The 17,975-nt window shown below is 40.6% G+C and overlaps 1 protein-coding gene across 7 annotated transcripts; it reads left to right on the top strand.

Moving 5' to 3' along the window:
• NOB1 (NIN1 (RPN12) binding protein 1 homolog) lies at positions 1 to 9,866 on the top strand. Of its 7 annotated transcripts, none has more exons than XM_039851864.1 (9): positions 1 to 152; positions 253 to 385; positions 2,367 to 2,446; positions 3,983 to 4,054; positions 4,257 to 4,385; positions 4,481 to 4,678; positions 5,274 to 5,371; positions 6,225 to 6,369; positions 9,270 to 9,866. In XM_039851864.1, the coding sequence occupies exons 1-9, from the start codon at positions 90 to 92 to the stop codon at positions 9,537 to 9,539; spliced, it is 1,188 nt and encodes a 395-aa protein (XP_039707798.1). In that variant the 5' UTR covers positions 1 to 89; the 3' UTR covers positions 9,540 to 9,866. The 7 variants fall into 7 exon arrangements, with proteins under 7 accessions (XP_039707798.1, XP_039707797.1, XP_039707796.1 ...); XM_039851863.1 differs by having other exon boundaries at positions 2,316 to 2,446; XM_039851862.1 differs by having other exon boundaries at positions 253 to 403; positions 2,316 to 2,446.
• Positions 9,867 to 17,975: the final 8,109 nt, after the last annotated feature.

The following is a 17,975-nucleotide window of genomic DNA, read 5'->3' as shown; positions in this document are numbered from 1 at the left end:
TGCTCCTCCCGGCTTCAAAAGGCCGGGTTGGGTCGTAAGGGCGAGCGCAAGTTCCGTGCGCATGCGTGCTCCGGCCTCGTTCAGCCAAGATGGCGCTGGTGGAGCACGTTGTTGCGGATGCAGGTGCTTTCCTGCGGGACGCCGCTCTGCAGGTACTGGGAGCTCTGGTGGAGATGAGCAGGGTCTGGGCTGGCGGGCCCTGCGGGAGCGCGGGAGGTCGGGCGGGTGTGAGCTGGGCCGGTCTCTCTGCAGGACATCGGGAAGAACATCTACACCATCCGGGATGTGGTCAGCGAGATTCGGGACAAGGCCACTCGTAGGCGACTCGCTGTTCTGCCCTACGAGCTGCGTTTCAAGGAGCCCTTCCCGGAATACGTGCGGCTGGGTGAGGACCTCTGCCTTGGTATTGATGGCGAAGCTGGGTCCCAGGGTGCAGATGGGACCGGCTCCTGTGCGAGTTGGGGTCTGGCTACTTTATTAGTAACTGAATTAGAAACTGCATGTTCGAGGAGATCGGGATGGGAGGAGCCTCGGTTCAGGAGTCAATAGGTCTTGCCGGTTACTAGCTATATACTTTTGGGTATATCACTCTCTAGGCCTCAGTTGCCTCATCTGTAAAATGAAAGTAATAATAGTACCTACCTCAGAGGTTGCTGAGAACATCAAACGAGGACTTTGTTTCTCAGCATAGTGTCTAGCATTTTGCAAGCATTCAGTAAGCTTGTTTGGATGAAAAAATAGAAGAACCTAGGTCTCTCCAGCTTTCTTTTATTTGTTTTTAGTAGACCAAAGTAATAATTGTTTTGGAGCTCCATAGGCCAGCTTCAAGTCAGAAAAAGGGATAGCTTTTTGGCTTGTTGACATAAGAAACATTCAAACCTGTGGAGAATTTTATAAGAGTTTATTTGAGCCAAACTGATGACTTATACCATGAGCAATATCTCAAATGCTCTGGAGAATAATAGTTTTGCACCTTTTATACATTTGAAATTAAGGAAGAAACAAGGACAATTACATGGAGGTAAGAAAAGGCAAGGTGGGTATTGGATCACAGGATAGTTAACAGAATTATGTGCTTGTGTTGTCCTAAGGGTGGTTACAGCTTATTCCAAAGGTATGTTAACTTAGATGCATAGAAACAACGGACAGACCTTGCTCTTAAGGTAAACCTTTTACTAAAGAAGTTACAGGCTTGAGACATGACTACCCACCATGATCCACCTAGTTAGGAATTTATGATCAGATCACCCTGTGAGGTCACTTTCCATAGAACCCTTTTTTGTCCACAGGCTTTACATTAGTTCTGAAAGAAAACTAATAATCACTTGGTTTACAAGTCAGCATCGTTCTCTTGTTGGAGATCAAGGCGATGCTGCCCAAGAAAGATTCTAGATGATTGGAAGCGTTTTTAGGGTTTAGAGACTGATAGTGGGGGTGTTGTTAGCTCCACAGTTTGTGATTTCTGCAGCTTTCTCCGCCAACTTATTAGCTCTATGATCTTTTACAAGTTACTTAATCTTTCTGAGGAAATACTAACAGTACTTGATCCATAGGATTTATAACATAGTGCCTGGTACATAGTAAGTGCCCAGTAGCATAGCTGCTGTTACTGCTTCTTAGGATATGTGAGCAGTTTAGTTACCTTTCCATGTGGCAGTGTATCAGAAAACATATAGCAAATGTCAGCTATTACTACTGTTATTCTCCTGAGACATCAACAACATGTTTGTATCAACAACATGTTTGTTGTTGTTGATGTCTCAGGAGAATAACAGTAGTAATAGCTGACATTTGCTATATGTTAAACAGTGTGTGGTTTTTTTTTTTTTAATGCATAAGAACTGTTAGATATTTGTTACAAAGCAGCCGATAATTTGTTCTGTTATAGACTATAACAGTTACTAGTTGGATTAACTTTCCATCCCATTTTGGAATCTGGTCATATGTTTTATTAATCTGGATTGTTAGAATCAAAAAATTTTAGAACTGGGAGAGGAAACCTATTCTGACATCCCAAAGCTAGATAATGAACTTATTATTTGCAAATATTATGGTAACTTTGACTTTCTGTGAAATTTGTTATGTTCCTTCATCGCACTCAATGAGGATGTCACAGTAAACCTAACTAGCATAAATCTTTGTGATAGAGAATACAAATGTCTCAACTGTGATTAGAAAAGGATCAGGAAATAGATGATAGTGTTAAAGAGGTTTTTGTTGGGATATTGATCCTAAGTTCTTTTCATGCTTTCATTAATATCTAAGGTTGTATGGCTTTTTGCTTCTAACTGAGGTTGGGAATGTTTTGTCTACAGTGACTGAGTTTTCAAAAAAAACTGGAGACTATCCCAGCCTCTCTGCCACAGATATCCAAGTACTGGCACTTACCTACCAGTTGGAAGCAGAGTTTGTTGGAGTGTCACACCTAAAACAAGAACCGGAAAAGGTACATCAGGACTGTTTTATTATTTTTTCTCCTAGCTTTTTTTCTTTTCCCCCCTCTTTAATTCCCCCTCCCCGACTTGGGCCTGGCACACCCAGGGTATCATCTCTGACCTTGGCCTGGAGTATTTTGAACTCAGACATTGTATTTCACTGATGGATATTTCTTGATGTCTCTCTTAAAAAAAAAAAAAACCCACAAAACCACTATTACACTGTACAACATTAATAATTTCCTAATATTATGAAATAACCAGTTAGTACTCACCTTTCTCAATTATTTTATGAATTTTGGATCAGGGTCCAAATAAGGGTCATATGTTATGATTAGCAAATGTGTGCCAGTCTCTTGATCTGTAGATTCTTGGTTAAAATATGAAAATGCAGAAATAGAGTAAAACTCAACTATCTTCTCACTATTTTTTTAATAGAATTATTTTCAGAAACAAGAAAAAACATGAATGCTTACCATTTTTTTAACATGTGCTACCTTCAGAATTCTGGGTTCCTATTTTTTTAGGGACTCGCCCACATTGGCTAGGGTGAAGAGATTTAATGGATTCACGCCTGGGCCCCACTGGGTGTTTCAAGGCCAGAGGAGTTTGGAAGCCAAATAATTAACCTTATAATAATTTCAAATAGTGTTGGCAAAGAATCGCATCATCTCCTCTGCCTAAAGTCATCAAAACCATGGTGGACTCATATTCCTATACTCATTGGAACTGCCCTCAACTTGTTTTCAGCTAGGTTTAGAGCCCTCCCATCCAGAACATCTAAAAGTAATGACTAAAATATAGCCTTCTGCGTGTCACTGGAATGTTTTTGCGGGGGTCGAGGGGCCAGGTTTGGATGGAATAGTTGTATGTAAACTGACTGGTAGTCGGGTTTCCATTTGGCATCCATTGATTGCTGAGTCTTAGAAATTGTCTTTTCTAGAAGCCTTTTGGGCAGGAATTAGTAGGTATCAGAAGCTTTAAAACAGCATGTCTTTTTCACCCAGCAATTCCACTGGTAGGCATTTATTCTAAGAATGTAACCAAAGATATTTCCAGGTTTTATAGATGATGGTGTTCATTATAGCTTTATGTGTGAAAACAAAATAAGAAATGTCTCAAAGTAGTTACTTGGAGGTGTAATCACTGAATAATTCTCTGTATACAGTCGTGCGCCACATAACGACATTTCAGCCAACAACGGACCGCATGTACAATACATACCATACAGCCTGGTGTGTCGTAGGCCAGACTGTCTAGGTGTGTAAGTGCACTCTGTGATGTTTGCACAAGGAAATTGCCTGATGACATATTTCTCAACATACCCCTGTTGTTAAGTGGCACATGACTGTGTGTATTTATATTTTCCAGTTTTAAAAACATTGTTTGATTTCAGTAACTGGGGGAAAATATTTTGTTTTCCTGATTCTTAGAAATTGTCTTTTCCTGTAGCCTTTTAGGCAAAAATTAGATATTTTTTTAATTACTCTTTCGTGTTGAATTTTCAAGCTATACTTCTTAGAGCTGTCACTTTTTTATTTTTAAAGGTTAAAGTGAGCTCATCAATTCAGCACCCAGAAACTCCTCTACACATTTCTGGTTTCCATCTGCCCTCGAAGGTAATTCCTTAGATCAGCCATTCTCGTTGTGCCCTTTCTGCCACAAATCATACCTCCACAAATTGACTGTTTACAGTGAACCGAATTTACATAGGCTAACGTCATCATTTGTCCGGCTCTGTCTGATCTGACTTGTGTGTCATATTATTTCGTCCGTAACCCTCTCAATTTTTAGGTTTTAAAATTGTTCTTTTCACCTCAGCCTAAACTCCCACGAGAAACAGTAGAACATGGACACCCAGCTGATGAGCCTGAGGACCTAGAATTCAGTTCCTTCATGTTCTGGAGAAATCCTTTGCCAAATATTGACTATGATCTGCAGGAGCTGATGGTAAGGCCCTGATTTGTGATCTCCTAATGACAACACACTAGCTTCTCCCTGCCACTCCTATGGGTTGGGAGTTTGTGAATTCTATTATGTTTCAGACTGGCAGAGGTGAGAATGTTCCGAGTGAGGAAGACAAGGAAGAGAACAGATTCGAAGAAAGGAAGGACGAAGGTAGTGATGACGATGGGGGGTGGATAACTCCTAGCAACATCAAACAGATCCAGCGGGAGTTAGAACAGTGCACCATCCCAAAGGACGTGCGGGTCGGCTGTGTGACTACAGACTTTGCCATGCAGGTGGGTGGGGTGGAATGGGCCATCGGCTAGTCCCGCGCTTTGTCTCATACCTGTCATGGGCATTGGTCCCTCGAAGATTTGGCGGTGTGTACAGAGCTATTGTGTAATGGGTCGAGAAGCTTTACCTGTATTCTTTGGTAATTTTTAGTTTGTTTGGAGGCCAGAGAATAATAATATAGTGACAAAATGTATATAGTATGTTAGATTTTTAATGTTTACTATTCATGATGTGTTCATGCATTTCTTTCAGTGCGTATAGTATTCTGTGCTCAATTAAGTACTCGGAGAAAGTAGAGGTTTCCAGCTCACAAATGAGTATGTTTACTCTGACAAAATAAGTGTTCCTTTTAGACAGATTGCTAATGAGGGGTCTTGGCAAAATGATGAGCACACACCCCAGCACTTGAGTTAAGAGAAATCAGGGTCTTTGTCTTAGTTTGTGTCCTGAGAGGTATCCTAAGCTTGCTTTTCCTAGCAGAAGCCTTTTATGAGCCCAACCAGTGTTCGTGAAGTCTTTTAATTATAATTATACAGATATTAAAAGAAAATGGAGTTTTGCTCCAAGTTCAGTTCTGCTTTAACTTGTTGGTTGCAGAATGTCCTGCTTCAGATGGGGCTGCACGTGCTGGCAGTGAATGGTATGCTGATCCGTGAGGCCCGGAGCTACATCTTGCGCTGCCATGGCTGTTTCAAGTACGTAGCTGATAATTTGGACCCAGTGCCCTCTGCTGAACATGCTCCTGTTTTCCTGCGTTCTGTAAACTTTTTGAAGGAGAGCCTTGCCTTTCTTTACACCTTATTCCACTAGGGCACTATAATCCTTGGGACAGAGGGTGGCCAGTGACCTCTCACCTGACAAATCAAAGGTGATGTTTTATAGTTCTTATTTTAGTGGCATAGGATTTAGTGTGTGGGATCTGAAGCAAAAAACTCTAATCATTTAACGATAAGTACTGAAATGTGTATGGATGGAGTGATGCCTGAGATTTGCATTTAAATAGTACACGAGTGGAAGGTCCACAATTGAGCCTGAGCTGGTAGGAGAGAGGCAAGGCCTCGGAGTCTGCCCTTAGCACCCACACCCATTCAACCATAACAGCTTTGTAGTATTTTTGTGATTTGTCAATAATACAAATTATTGTATAATAATTTATAATTCTTGTAAATCAAGCAAGCTACCTTACCTTGCCTCAGTATCCCCATTTGTAAAATGGAGATAGTACCAATCTCATAGGATTGTTTTGATAAACTTGTAAAATAATGCCCACAAAGTTCAGTAAGAGTTCATTATTAATGTAACAACAACTTTCACATTGACATACTTGCTACTGGGGTCATTTCCCTTTGCCCTCAGAGAACTGCAGCCACAGTTTGCTCATGCCGTCCCCATGAGGCCGGGTGGCCTTGGTTTATGACACATACAGTATGGTTCAGCCGTTTCCCTGTTTGTTGTCATTCCCCCGGAATCCTGTGATTCACCTTGTGCTCTGGGGACGGGGCTTGCTGCTTGTGGCTCCGGTCAGAGCCTCTCCTTTCGTGTCTCTAGGACAACATCTGACATGAGCCGAGTGTTCTGTTCACATTGTGGAAACAAGACCTTAAAGAAAGTGTCTGTGACTGTCAGCGATGACGGAAGCCTGCACATGCACTTCTCCCGCAACCCAAAGGTGCTGAACCCTCGGGGCCTCCGGGTGAGTGGCGTGTCTCCCACTCCCCTAACAGCAGGGCCTGAGGTGGGAAAGCGAGACCGCTTAGCTCGAGGATTGAAATGACCAGAGGACAAAACAATATCTCATGGTTTTTTCAAGATAGTTACTGAAAGCCTGTAATCTAGGTACCAAGAGAGATGGAGGTGCGTGCACAACAGAGCTTCCGCATGAGATTTTTGAGGAGTTTGCAGTCTAATGAGAAATAACCAGTAATTCCAGACAGTGAATAGTATGGGCCAAATGCGTGGGGGGTCAAAAAAAGGGAGATCGTTTACAGTATGGTGGAGGTTAGATTTGTGCCAGAGTTTGAGGATGGGCAGAATCTCCAGAAGCTTCGTGAACCAGAAGGGAAGGGGTGTGTAAATGCTCCGCACAAAAGAGAGGCCTGGGCTGGGTACTAGCAGCTGTGTATTTGTTTCAAAGACTCAGGAGAGAAGGGTTAAAAGACAAATGAGCATGAGAGTGTAGCCAACCTGGCACTGAGTTCTCTAAGTGTGGTGACTGCCACTAATGTACAAGGTGAATTTTTTTTTAACTTTCTATTTTGAAATAATTTTAGATTTATAGGAAAGTTACAAAAATACAAAAATTCCTGTCTACTCTTCACTTCCCTATGTTAACCTTCTACCACATTGCTTTATTCTTTTATATATAGTAGATCCCCCCTTTGCTGCTGTTTTGTTTACTCCAGTTTGTTTGCCACAGCCCACTGCAGCCTGAAAATATTAAATGGAAAATCCCAGAAATAAACAATACGTAAATCGTGCGCCATTGTCCATGGTGCCATGAAATCTCATGCTTTCTTTGCTCCCTGCCCATTAGTCGGCGGCTCGGTTATCAGATTGGCTGTTGCAGTATCGCGGTGTTTGTGTTCAAGGCCCCCTTACAGTAACCTGACACCACCTCACAATCGTCATTCACCCCACTTCATCACATCACGTAGGCGTTGTCTCATCTCACATCCTCATCACAAGACGGGTGAGCACAGTACAGTAAGATACTTTGAGAGAGACCACATTTACATAACTTACAGTATATTGTTATAGTTCTTAGTTATTGTTCATCTCTTACGGTGCCAAATTTATAAATTAAACTTTATCACAGGTACATACGTATGGGTCTCAGTACTTACAATTTCAGCCTTCTACTGGGGGTCTTAGAACATATCTCCCAATGGTTAAGGGGGGGACTGTGTGTGTGTGTGTATTTTTTTTATTGTACATGATGATGCTTTGCCTTGAGATACTTTAGTATTTCCTGAAACAAGGACATTATCTTACATAACCACAACGTAATTATCACCATTAAAGAAATTAACATTGCTACAATACCATCTAATCTATGGACCATATTCAGACTTTACCACAAATTGCCTTCATAGCAAAAGGAGGAGAGTTTTTTTGGTCCACGATCCAATCTAAGATCACACATTGCTTTGTCATGTCTCTTTAGTCTCTTTTAAACTGAAGTGGTTTCTCAAGTCTTATCGTTCATGACCTTATCATTTTTGAGGTGAGTTACTTTGTAGAATGTCCCTCACCTGAGGTTTGTCCAGTATTTCCTCCTGGTTAGTGTCAGGCTGTGCATTGTAGGCAGGAACGCCAGAGGGGATGATGTGTCCTTAGTGCATTGTGTCGGGGGTTAAATGATAATCAGTTGTATAGTAAATGATAATCAGGTGATAGTAACTGATCACTTGGTTAAGGGTGTTTCTTATGTAACCACAGTATAATTACCAAACCAAGAAATTAACATTGCTATAATACTCTCTGATCTACAGATCATATTCAAACTTTGCCACAAATTTCCTGTAAAGTCATTATTTGTAATAAGTAACTTAATGGAAAGATACTCTAATACTGTGTAAACAGTATTTCTCATTAAAGTTTAATTCATAGTTAAAGTTACCTGAATGAGTTTTTACAATGATGGTTGCCAAACAGTGATTTTCTAATTCCATCATTCTTTTTGTATTCATTACTTGGCATTGGTTAACAAGGAATTTTCCCTCTGTATTTTCCCTCTGTATGTTCATGCTGTAACAAGGAATTTTCCCTCTTTATGTATTTTTCTATATGAGTGAAGTCTTGTGGATTTTTATTTTAGTCTGTAGGCTGTGATCCAATACCATCATTATTGATTTACTCAGACTATTCATGGAAGCTCTTCATGTTGGCCTCTGTGTCCTTTTGACGTGTCTCAATTATTCTTTGAACTTCCTTACTCTCCCACAACAGGATGTTCTGACTCATACTGCCCCCACCCTAGAAGCAGCCATTTCTGTGAGCATCTCTGGGTCGTCTTTTGGAGAATGGTTTTAAGAAGCGAAGTACGCTCATTGTGCTAGGCTGTCAGCCGGCAATGGACAGAGATGGGAAATATATGTATTTGTATATATAAATACATACATGAATATTCTGTATTTCTATATCTGTATTAAACATTGAATTTATAACTTCAGTTTCAGCCCAATACCACAGAGGTCATTCTAGCCCTCTCATTTATAACACCCTATTTAACACCATTTTCCATAATTATTTATTTGCTTAATCCTAGTAAATGTTACTGCTTCAGAATTGCTAACATACCATTGTGAAAATGGCACCTGCTTACTAGAGTTCTGTGTTCATATGTCATTTTTTCTGTCTTTAGCTGAGGGTACGTAGTCAAAGTGCTGCATCAGGTTCTCCATCTGGGAGTTGAGGTGAGGATCAAGTGGGAAGGCTGCATGTCATAGGCCTAGTGCATAGTAGGCAGTGAATGGTAGACCCCACTGATGTCATCTGCATCCAGAGCCATCAGGAAAGCTTGATGTTAACAGGATCTGACATGTGGAAATGGATCTTCATCCTTCTAATGGCCTTTCTTCGTCTTATTTGCAGTATTCACTTCCTTCTCCCAAAGGGGGCAAATACGCCATCAACCCCCATCTGACTGAGGACCAGCGCTTCCCACAGCTGCGACTCTCACGCAAGGCCAGGCAGAAGACTGATGTGTTCGCTCCTGACTACGTAGCTGGGGTATCTCCCTTTGCAGAGAATGACATCTCCAGCCGGTCAGCTACCCTGCAGATCCGAGACAACACCTTGGGAGCCGGGAGGAGACGGTTAAATCCCAATGCTTCCAGAAAGAAATTTGTGAAGAAAAGGTGAAATGCAAGGTCCACAGGAGCTAGGTGGCTGCCACAGCTGCTAGTGACTTAGGGTGTCTCCTTTCCCCAGCCGTGCTGGCTCCAGAGGTGTCTGCATGGGAAGAATACGCCCAGCTTCTGTGCGCTGCTCCGTGGCTCCTGCGGGGGTCACGTTGGGTTGGAGGTTGAACGTGTCATGCATCGGCCTCAGCACACCCAGGGAGCTGGGGTTCTTGCCACCAGGGGCAGAATTTGATGAAAACAGAACAGCGCCCTGGAGCAAGTCTTTGACCTTGAAAGAAGGGAACTTCCAAGGGATATTTTTCTAATAAATGTGGTTGCAAGCTTCTGTTTATTTTTATTAAAATATAGGCCAAATCTTTGCTGCTTAGGTGATTTGAAGGCCAACACTTAAGGTATACAAGATCAAGCATTTAGATTTATCTTTTTTTCAAGAAAATATACCGAGTTTGTTTTAAAGCTAAGAGCTCCCATTTTCTTTTTAACTTAAAAACATTCAGTCATTCAAGAAAGATGAGTGTAGTGAACTCCCATAGAAGCTTTCACCTGGATTCACCCAGTGCTAGCATTTCTGCTTTTTCGCACTGTACCTTTCTGTGTACACAGTGCATCTCCTAGGAAAATTATATTCTTTTATGTAACCACAGGACAATCAAATTCGGGGAATTTGATAACATTACTATTCTCCGATACATAACAATTCAAATTTTAACAAATTATCTCAATGCCATCCTTCATAGCATTTTTCTCTCAATTCTAAAGTTTCTCAGCCTTTGTCTTTTCATGAAATTGATCTTTTTAAATAATACAAGCCAGGTGTTTTAAATGTCCCTCCATTTGGGTTTGACAGATTGTTTCTCGTAATTAGGTGGTGGTTATCACTTTGGGCAGGAATGCTACATGAGTGATTGTTAGGTCCTCACCGTGTTACACTAAGCGATGTTAACTTTGATTACTTGGTAAATGAACCTGCCAAGTCCCCAGGTTTTCTTCTTTACATTGATAGAATGCACACAAAGTTGCTGTCTTCAAAAGTTCCTTAAGTTGGGTTTTTTCCTGTATGGTTATCCATTCAGTATATAGTTAATTTTTTTTGGTTTAAATTTAGTTTAAGATTTTTTTCTCTCTCTTTTTTTTTTTAATATGAAAACAGTTCCAAAAATCAAAAAAAGGTATACTGAGAACTAGGTGCCATTCCCTCCCTGTTCCCTTTTCCCCTTAACCTCTGTAGGTAATCAGTTTCATTTGTTTCTGATTTATCCTTCCATTTTCATTTGCAAAAATGAGTGCGTGTGTGTGTGTGTGACATTTCCACATTTCCTTTTCTACCAACAGCAGTATACTATATTTTCCCCCATTGGAAATCACTCCATATCAGCTCAGAGATCTGTCAACCTCATTCTTTTTATCATCTTCCTGGTACTTAATTGTAAAAACCTACCAATTCAAGCACTCAACCATGTACAGAGTCTATGTTAAGTGCGTAACCTAGGTAACCTGTAGGGACATCATTATGAGCTACTAATTCTGTCACTTCCAGCAGCCTTGGGCTACAAGAGGTTAAATGATTTCCCCAAAGTCACATAGTTTGTGAGTGTTCAGGCCAAGTTCTCAACTTTATTCATGTACCAGTTGAGACATGTACCAGTTGAGACAGAAAACAGGCTGAACACTGTCTTCCCTCACCCACTGTCTTTGTGAAACTCATATTTGGGTGCCAGTTGATGAGCTGATACAACTAGAGCCCAGGGTGCTGGAGGAGAGATGAGTAGGGTCTGGAACCTGGTAACACCACTGCCTTTGCCATTCCTCCTGCTTTTTCCTCAGATTCTATCAAACAAAAGCAAAGGATAACACCCAAGTACCAAATACCCAGGCTTGTCAAGTTAACATTTCACTATGTTTACTTCAAATTAAGAAACATTACAGATAAAAATGTAATGAAAATTTTAAAAATCAATCTCTCTTGCAACTACCCAACTCTGTCGTTGCACAAGAAAATCAATCCCAGACAACACATAAACAAAAGGTCCGTGGTGACAACTATTAAGTGCTCTAATAAAACTTCATTTATTAAAACAGTGGGCTGAGTATGATTCATACACTATAGTTTGCCAACCCCTAGTGATCTGGGTACTTCTGCCCAAACCACATCTCCCCTCCCCACTCTTCCTATCACCATTTGACATTATTTGTTGCCTTCCCATTATGTCTGCATAAATTATTGATGGAAAACAACAGCTTTCACACAAGCTGTCCTTGACCCACATAATTTGTATGCAGAATACTGTCAAGGACAGCTTGTGTGAAAGCCTTGAAATTGGGCTATATTTATCGAAAGACTTATTCACCCAAATGTCTGGAGGTTAACAACTGTAGACTGAGATCTTAGCTGCACTCGCCAGCTGTAATACTACAAGTAGCCTCTTCCTGTAGCATGGGCTTCCTCACAGCGTGGTTGCAGGGTTCCCAGGTCAGGCACCCTGAGAGAGATCTAGGCAGAGTCCTATGATTTCCTGTGACCTAGTGCTGGAATTCATGCAGCATTACTTCTGCTGCATTCTGCAGGTTGAAGCAATTACAAAATCCTCCCATATTAAAGGAAAGGGGAATTCGATTCCACATTTTGTTGAGAGAAACATCAAAGTTTTCGAAGAGCAGGTGAGATCGAAAATACTGCTATGGCAATTTTTGGAAAAGAATCTGCTCCATGGTCCATCTCCTGCTATTAGAATATCAGCTCCTTAGGGACAGGGCCTTATTTTGTCCACTGCTCTGTCCTCACCACATAGAACAGTGCCTGGAACATGGTAGATTCTCAATAAATACTTGTCATATATATTGGGCATTTAATATTAACTTTTTAAAGGGTAATTATAACTCCAGCTGCTGCCTCAAAGCGTTTTGACTAGCTGGTCACAAAGCACAAGTTTCTACCAACCGATTTAAGAACTCGTTTTCAGTTATTAAACCAGAGCCAGAAACTAGAAATTTTAGAGTTGTCTTTAAACTTAGAAGAGATTTTATAAGTAGTAAAGTTGTACTGGCCAAGGTGAAGTAAAAGGGTTCACATTTACCCTCACCTGAAACAACTTAAAAACCACATAAAATACAGCCTTTGGAGGTCAGGCAGTGCAGTAGGGTGATCCCTGAAAGAGGGAGAAACAAATGAGGTGAGTGCCACAATTGCACTAGTTTGAGATCTAGAGAGAATTTCCAGGAGAAGGCGGAGCCCAGGCACCTCCTTCAGTTATAATGCAACAGAGCTGGGAGGCCAAGATGGCTAGAATTCACAGAAGTCTTGGAGACGAGGGAGCATTGTGGAGAGAGGGAGCAGAGAGAGGGAGTGTGCTCTGGAGGGCTGCAGGGGGCCCCGTTACCTCCTCAGCTAAGTACTGATCAGCACATGTGAAGAGCTTCCCGGAGCTGGGGAAAGAAAATACCCCAAAAAAGTGGAGGAAGTACTCCTCAGAGCTCACACAGGCCAGGAGCAGTTCACATACTTTCTGAGCAGAGTGGAAAACTTCATAATTCATAGAGGTACGGTGGGTACTCAGGAGTGGGACACAGTTACCTCTAGAACAAAGGTTGCTCTAGTCCTGCCTCTAAGGGGTCCTGCTCAAAGTTCAGTGGCCAGAACTAGTCCTGTGGCCCCACCCAACCACAAGGGACCAGGAAATGCAATCCCAAAGTCTGGAAGGTGGGGTTCTAGAAATACTTGGTGAACTGCCTAAATTGACAGCCACAGCTATGACGAAACATACATGTGGCCTTGAAATGGACTTGTAAGCACGAACATTAGGATAAAGAGGGATGTAAATGCAGGCATAGCACATTATTAATTCCAGCATTTCAGTTCTTAGGACTAGAAGTTTTAAAAGCTTAGGAACTTCCAAATGATTGCTTTCCTTCACCTGCTGATAGCTTCTACTGTTTAGAAGGCGAGGGAGCTGTCTCCCAGTCCCCCGATTGCTGTATCCCAGAACCAGGATGCAGGGTTCTCTTCTATCGATTAGGCATGAGCTAAGGCGAAGCAAACACCATTCTGATCAAATGCTAGAGAGAATAAGAGCACCCAAAGTAAAGAGAAGCAGAAGAGAACTTCATCGAGAAGATGAGAGAGACAAAGTGGCCTCTGGAGTCTACCCCAGAAACACGGGAAATCAAAAACTCCTTGATTATAGTAACATGGGCCAGGTGATGGTCACACAAGAGACCAATGATCTACATATCCCCAAGCCCATTGACCTAATTCTATTCCTCCACATGACCCATCTGTTTTACTTACATGCAAAGAAACAAAACTCATACTAGAATGGCATATTGTCAAAAAGCAAACTGTAGGGAGCTTTGTTTATACCTATGCCAAAACTGGGCTTGCCTTAACACTAAAGGACACAAGCAAATTCAAGTCCTTGAGCCTACGTGAGACATATATGAGAACTAATAATAAAAAGGTAAATTTTGCTTTATAATGGTATAATAGAAAGATGCTAATCTGCCTCCTCCACCAAAAGACAAAACAAAACAAAACAAACATTAATCGTCCACACAGGAATGACCACACAGAAATAAACAAACAGTTTTATATTTTGTAGCCATATTTGAAAACAAGGACAACCTTTCAACTAAAAAATCTAACTTTCTAGCACACAATTTTTTAATTTTTTTAATTCAGAGTGACAATAGATATTATTTGGCTGAAATAAAATCTTTTATTTGGGATTTAGTAGTAGAGAGAAACTGATCAGATATATTTAACTTATTTTGAAAATACAGACAAAAGGAATGCTTGTTTATATAAGTAAATTGTACTTGAACTTTGATTGCTAGATCAGAATATTTGGGACTCATTTATCCCAAGTCTTACTAACATTTCTTTGGTTATCACTTTTAACAAAGTGATAATTCTGTACTGCTATCTTCTTTAATACAAGATACGGATAATAGTGCAGTGTTTGTTATTGACAATTCTACAACACCCCACATGGAGGCAGCACCACTGTAATTCACAGCCAAGCAGCATATGCAAAACGCTGGGACATCTAGAAAAACAGCCCCTAATCATTACTTATTTTTACCCCAGTACATACAGACAGGAAAAAAATCTAGAGTAGGAATGTTAAACATGTCTATATCACTGTGTTTGTGGTTCATGTTTTTGGAGGTAAAGTCTCATAAATGAAACGCCTTTGTATAATGAAGACAATGATGAGACTGGAATTCTGTGACCCACGATTACGAGGAAGACTGGTATATATTTACGAGGAAGACTGGTATATATTTACTAACAGCTGCTTAGACCTCTTCAAACACTGTGAACTTGGTGTTATCTTTCTATACCCTCATGAAGCTCGGTGACTGGATCTTGAATGATGCTTAAGAAATGTTTGTGGAATTGATTGCGTGACTCAGAGAAAATAGTCATGATGCAGGAAATGCTTTTTCCTTATTTTTCTCTTAGTTTGCTCTTGGAAATTACAAACAGATTCCCCATCCCTGAAGGCGCTCATGTAAAAGTTGAAGTTACTAGAGGGACGAAAATGATCAGGCATTGAAAATGGGGCCCTGGTATATCTTAAATTCTCTGATCTGGCACCAAAACTCAATTTGCTATATCAGATAAAAATCTCCTGTGCAAAAAAGCAGCCACACACGTGGACGTGGTGCCTAAGCAGATGACTAATGAGGTTGTTTGTGTTCTTTCACCAGGAGGAGGAGGGGGGACTCCTGGGGATTCTCCTCCCCCTGCTTCTTGTTGCTAGATAATGAAGGCTATCAACAGAGCTTCTTACTGGTCCTTAGTGCTAGCCTGCTCCCTGAGGACTGGGAGGGATGCCTTGAGGACACTGTTTTCAAAAGACACACAAAGCCTGGGACATAAACACTCCTGAGACAGAGGCCTGATCAGAGAAGACCATGAGAATTGTACCGTCTTAAACTGACAGCATATTAAAAGCCGGAGGGACCTTTAAGACAATGCAGCTCAAACTCATATTTTCAAAAATGAGGCAACCAAGGCTCAGAGAAAAGAGCATTAGCAGCTGAACTGGGGCTAGACTCAAGAATCCTGATAGCGAGTAGGGGCTGAGGGCTTGCTCTGGAGTCTGAGGGCCTGAGTTCAAATTCTGGACTGCACCATTGACTAGCTATACAGCTATGGATAAGTCTCATAGCTACTTGATGCCTCAGTTCTCATATATATAAAGTGATCGTTTTATTCCCTACCACACATCATACACAAAAATTAATTCAAAGTGGATCATAGACCTAAATAGAAGAGTTAAAACTACAACACTCTTAGAAGAAACCATAGGTATAAATCTTCATGACTTTAGGTTAGGCAATGATTTCTTAGATATGACACCAAAAGCATAAGCAATACAGAGAAGTTTGGTAAGTTAGACTTCATCAAAATTTAAAACATATGAGTCCAAAGGCAACACTGGGAAAGTGAAAAGAAACCCCTAAGAATGGGAGAAAATATTTGCAAGTCTGAAAAGGAACTTGTATAAAGAACTTTTATGACTCAATAATAAAAAGATAACCCAATATAAAAAGGTGCAAAGGATTTGAATAAATATTTTTCCAAAGAAGATATTTGTAAATGGCCAATAATCACACAAGTCAGTATCACTAGTCATTAGAGAAATGCAACTCCAAACCACAGTGAGGTACCACGTTGTACTCACTAGGTTGGCCATAACAAATAAGATAGACAATAACAAGTGTTGGTGAAGAGAAATTATAACCTTCATACATTGCTGGTAGGAATGTAAAACAGTACAGCAACCTTGGAAAAGTTTGGCAGTGTCTTAAATGTTAAACATAGAGTTACCAGCAATTCTACTCCTAGATATCTACTTAAGAGGAATGAAAACATACGTCCAAACAAAAACTTGTACACATATGTTCATAGTAGCATCATTCATAATAGCCAAAGTGGAAACAACCCAAATGCATATCAACTGATGAATGGATAAACAAAATGTGGTCCATCCATGCAATGGAATATTATTCCGTCATAAAAAGGAAGAATGTATTTATTCCTGCTACAATATGGATGAACCTTGAAACCATGATGCCAAGTGAAAGGAGACAGTCACAAAAGACCAGATAATGTATGATGCCATTTATACGAGATGCCCAGAGTAGGCAAATCCACAGAAACAGAAAGTAAACTAGTGGTTGCCTGGGGCCAAAGGGTGGGAACAGGCAAGGATAGGGGACAGGCAGTGAGAATGAAAAGCTGGTTAGCTTTAAAAAGTGACTCTTTTAATGGGGTCTTTCTTTGACTTATTTAACTTTGATTACTTTGGGTCTTGATGACCTTGGCTCTGAAATGCACTCCAGACATTGGGAATTAATTATCCTGCTTATAATAATCATAGTGGTTTCCCTGATGTGCTGTATTCTCTCAAAAGCTTTAAATGCATATTTGCAGCCACTAACCACCAAGCAAATGATCTAAGACTAGAACATCAGGAAAGGATCAAAGAGAATGCCTGACTTAAAGAATGTGAACTGCATGTTGTGATGTGTGAACACCACACAGAGATTCAGCAAAAACTTCAAGAACTCCAGAGCATAGCTGGGAAGAGTGTTAAAGCCTTCAATTTTTAATCACAACTCTCAGGCTGAGTGTCTGATCAAAATGGGGGAATTGCTAAAAACAAGACAACAGGCCCAAAATAGAATCACTTATGCCAACCTCCACAGCACCAAATCAAGACTTAATGACAGTTCTGGGTCTCCCAGAAATGGAATCTTAAACCAGTCAATTGGGAATCACCCATCAGCACTAGTTAGGTAATGTGCCTGTTTAGACCCCTGGTGTCCCCTAAAGGAAAGTGACTTTGCAATCATCAAGCAGCTGTTTTTTGCCTGGTATAACTTCTTTGTTCCTGCTCCCTTCTGCTCTAAGTCTCTCATTTTGTACAGCTCCTAAGAGCTCATTCTTGCCTGCTGGATTGGATGCTGCACGATTTGTGAATTGTTAAATAAGGCAAATAAGATCTTTCAAATTTACTCAATTGAATATTCTTTAACAAAATAACCAGTATTAACTGCTTTCTCCTTTTTAGATTCACTATAGCTTGCCTTGGCACTGTTATCCATCCTGTCTTTATTTAACGTTTTCATATTTTGTCTATCATGACTTTTTTCTTGACTATTGATTTTTAAAAACAATGCATTAAATAATGAAGAGATATCTTACCCTAAAGATTCTGTGTACTTCCCACCTCACTTCCCTCTGAAATTGCTCAGTTATCATTAAGCAATTGGTTACACTTTAAAGTTCTATTCTTTTTCCTTCACCTTTGGACATCATGTCTCCTCTCTGTTCCGTAGGATGAAGACTTTACTGTAACTTTTACTTTATAGAGATTTAACTTTGTGCTGTTTTCTGTCCAATTGCTCTAAGTAGGACTTTGTG

This window comes from Pteropus medius, unplaced genomic scaffold (genome assembly GCF_902729225.1).
Source record: "Pteropus medius unplaced genomic scaffold, Ma_sr-lr_union100, whole genome shotgun sequence".
NCBI classification, from domain to species: Eukaryota; Metazoa; Chordata; class Mammalia; order Chiroptera; family Pteropodidae; genus Pteropus; species Pteropus medius.
Note: the sequence above shows the minus strand (reverse complement) of the source record. Positions and strands in the feature narration are given on the sequence as shown.

Excerpts from the sequence above, each read along its gene's own strand:
- NOB1 (XM_039851862.1), top strand. The coding sequence starts at position 90 with ATGGCGCTGGTGGAGCACGTTGTTGCGGATGCAGGTGCTTTCCTGCGG. Across the intron at positions 4,386-4,480 it reads ATGATCTGCAGGAGCTGATG|ACTGGCAGAGGTGAGAATGT; the intron begins GTAAGGCCCTGA and ends ATTATGTTTCAG. Across the intron at positions 5,372-6,224 it reads CGCTGCCATGGCTGTTTCAA|GACAACATCTGACATGAGCC; the intron begins GTACGTAGCTGA and ends TCGTGTCTCTAG.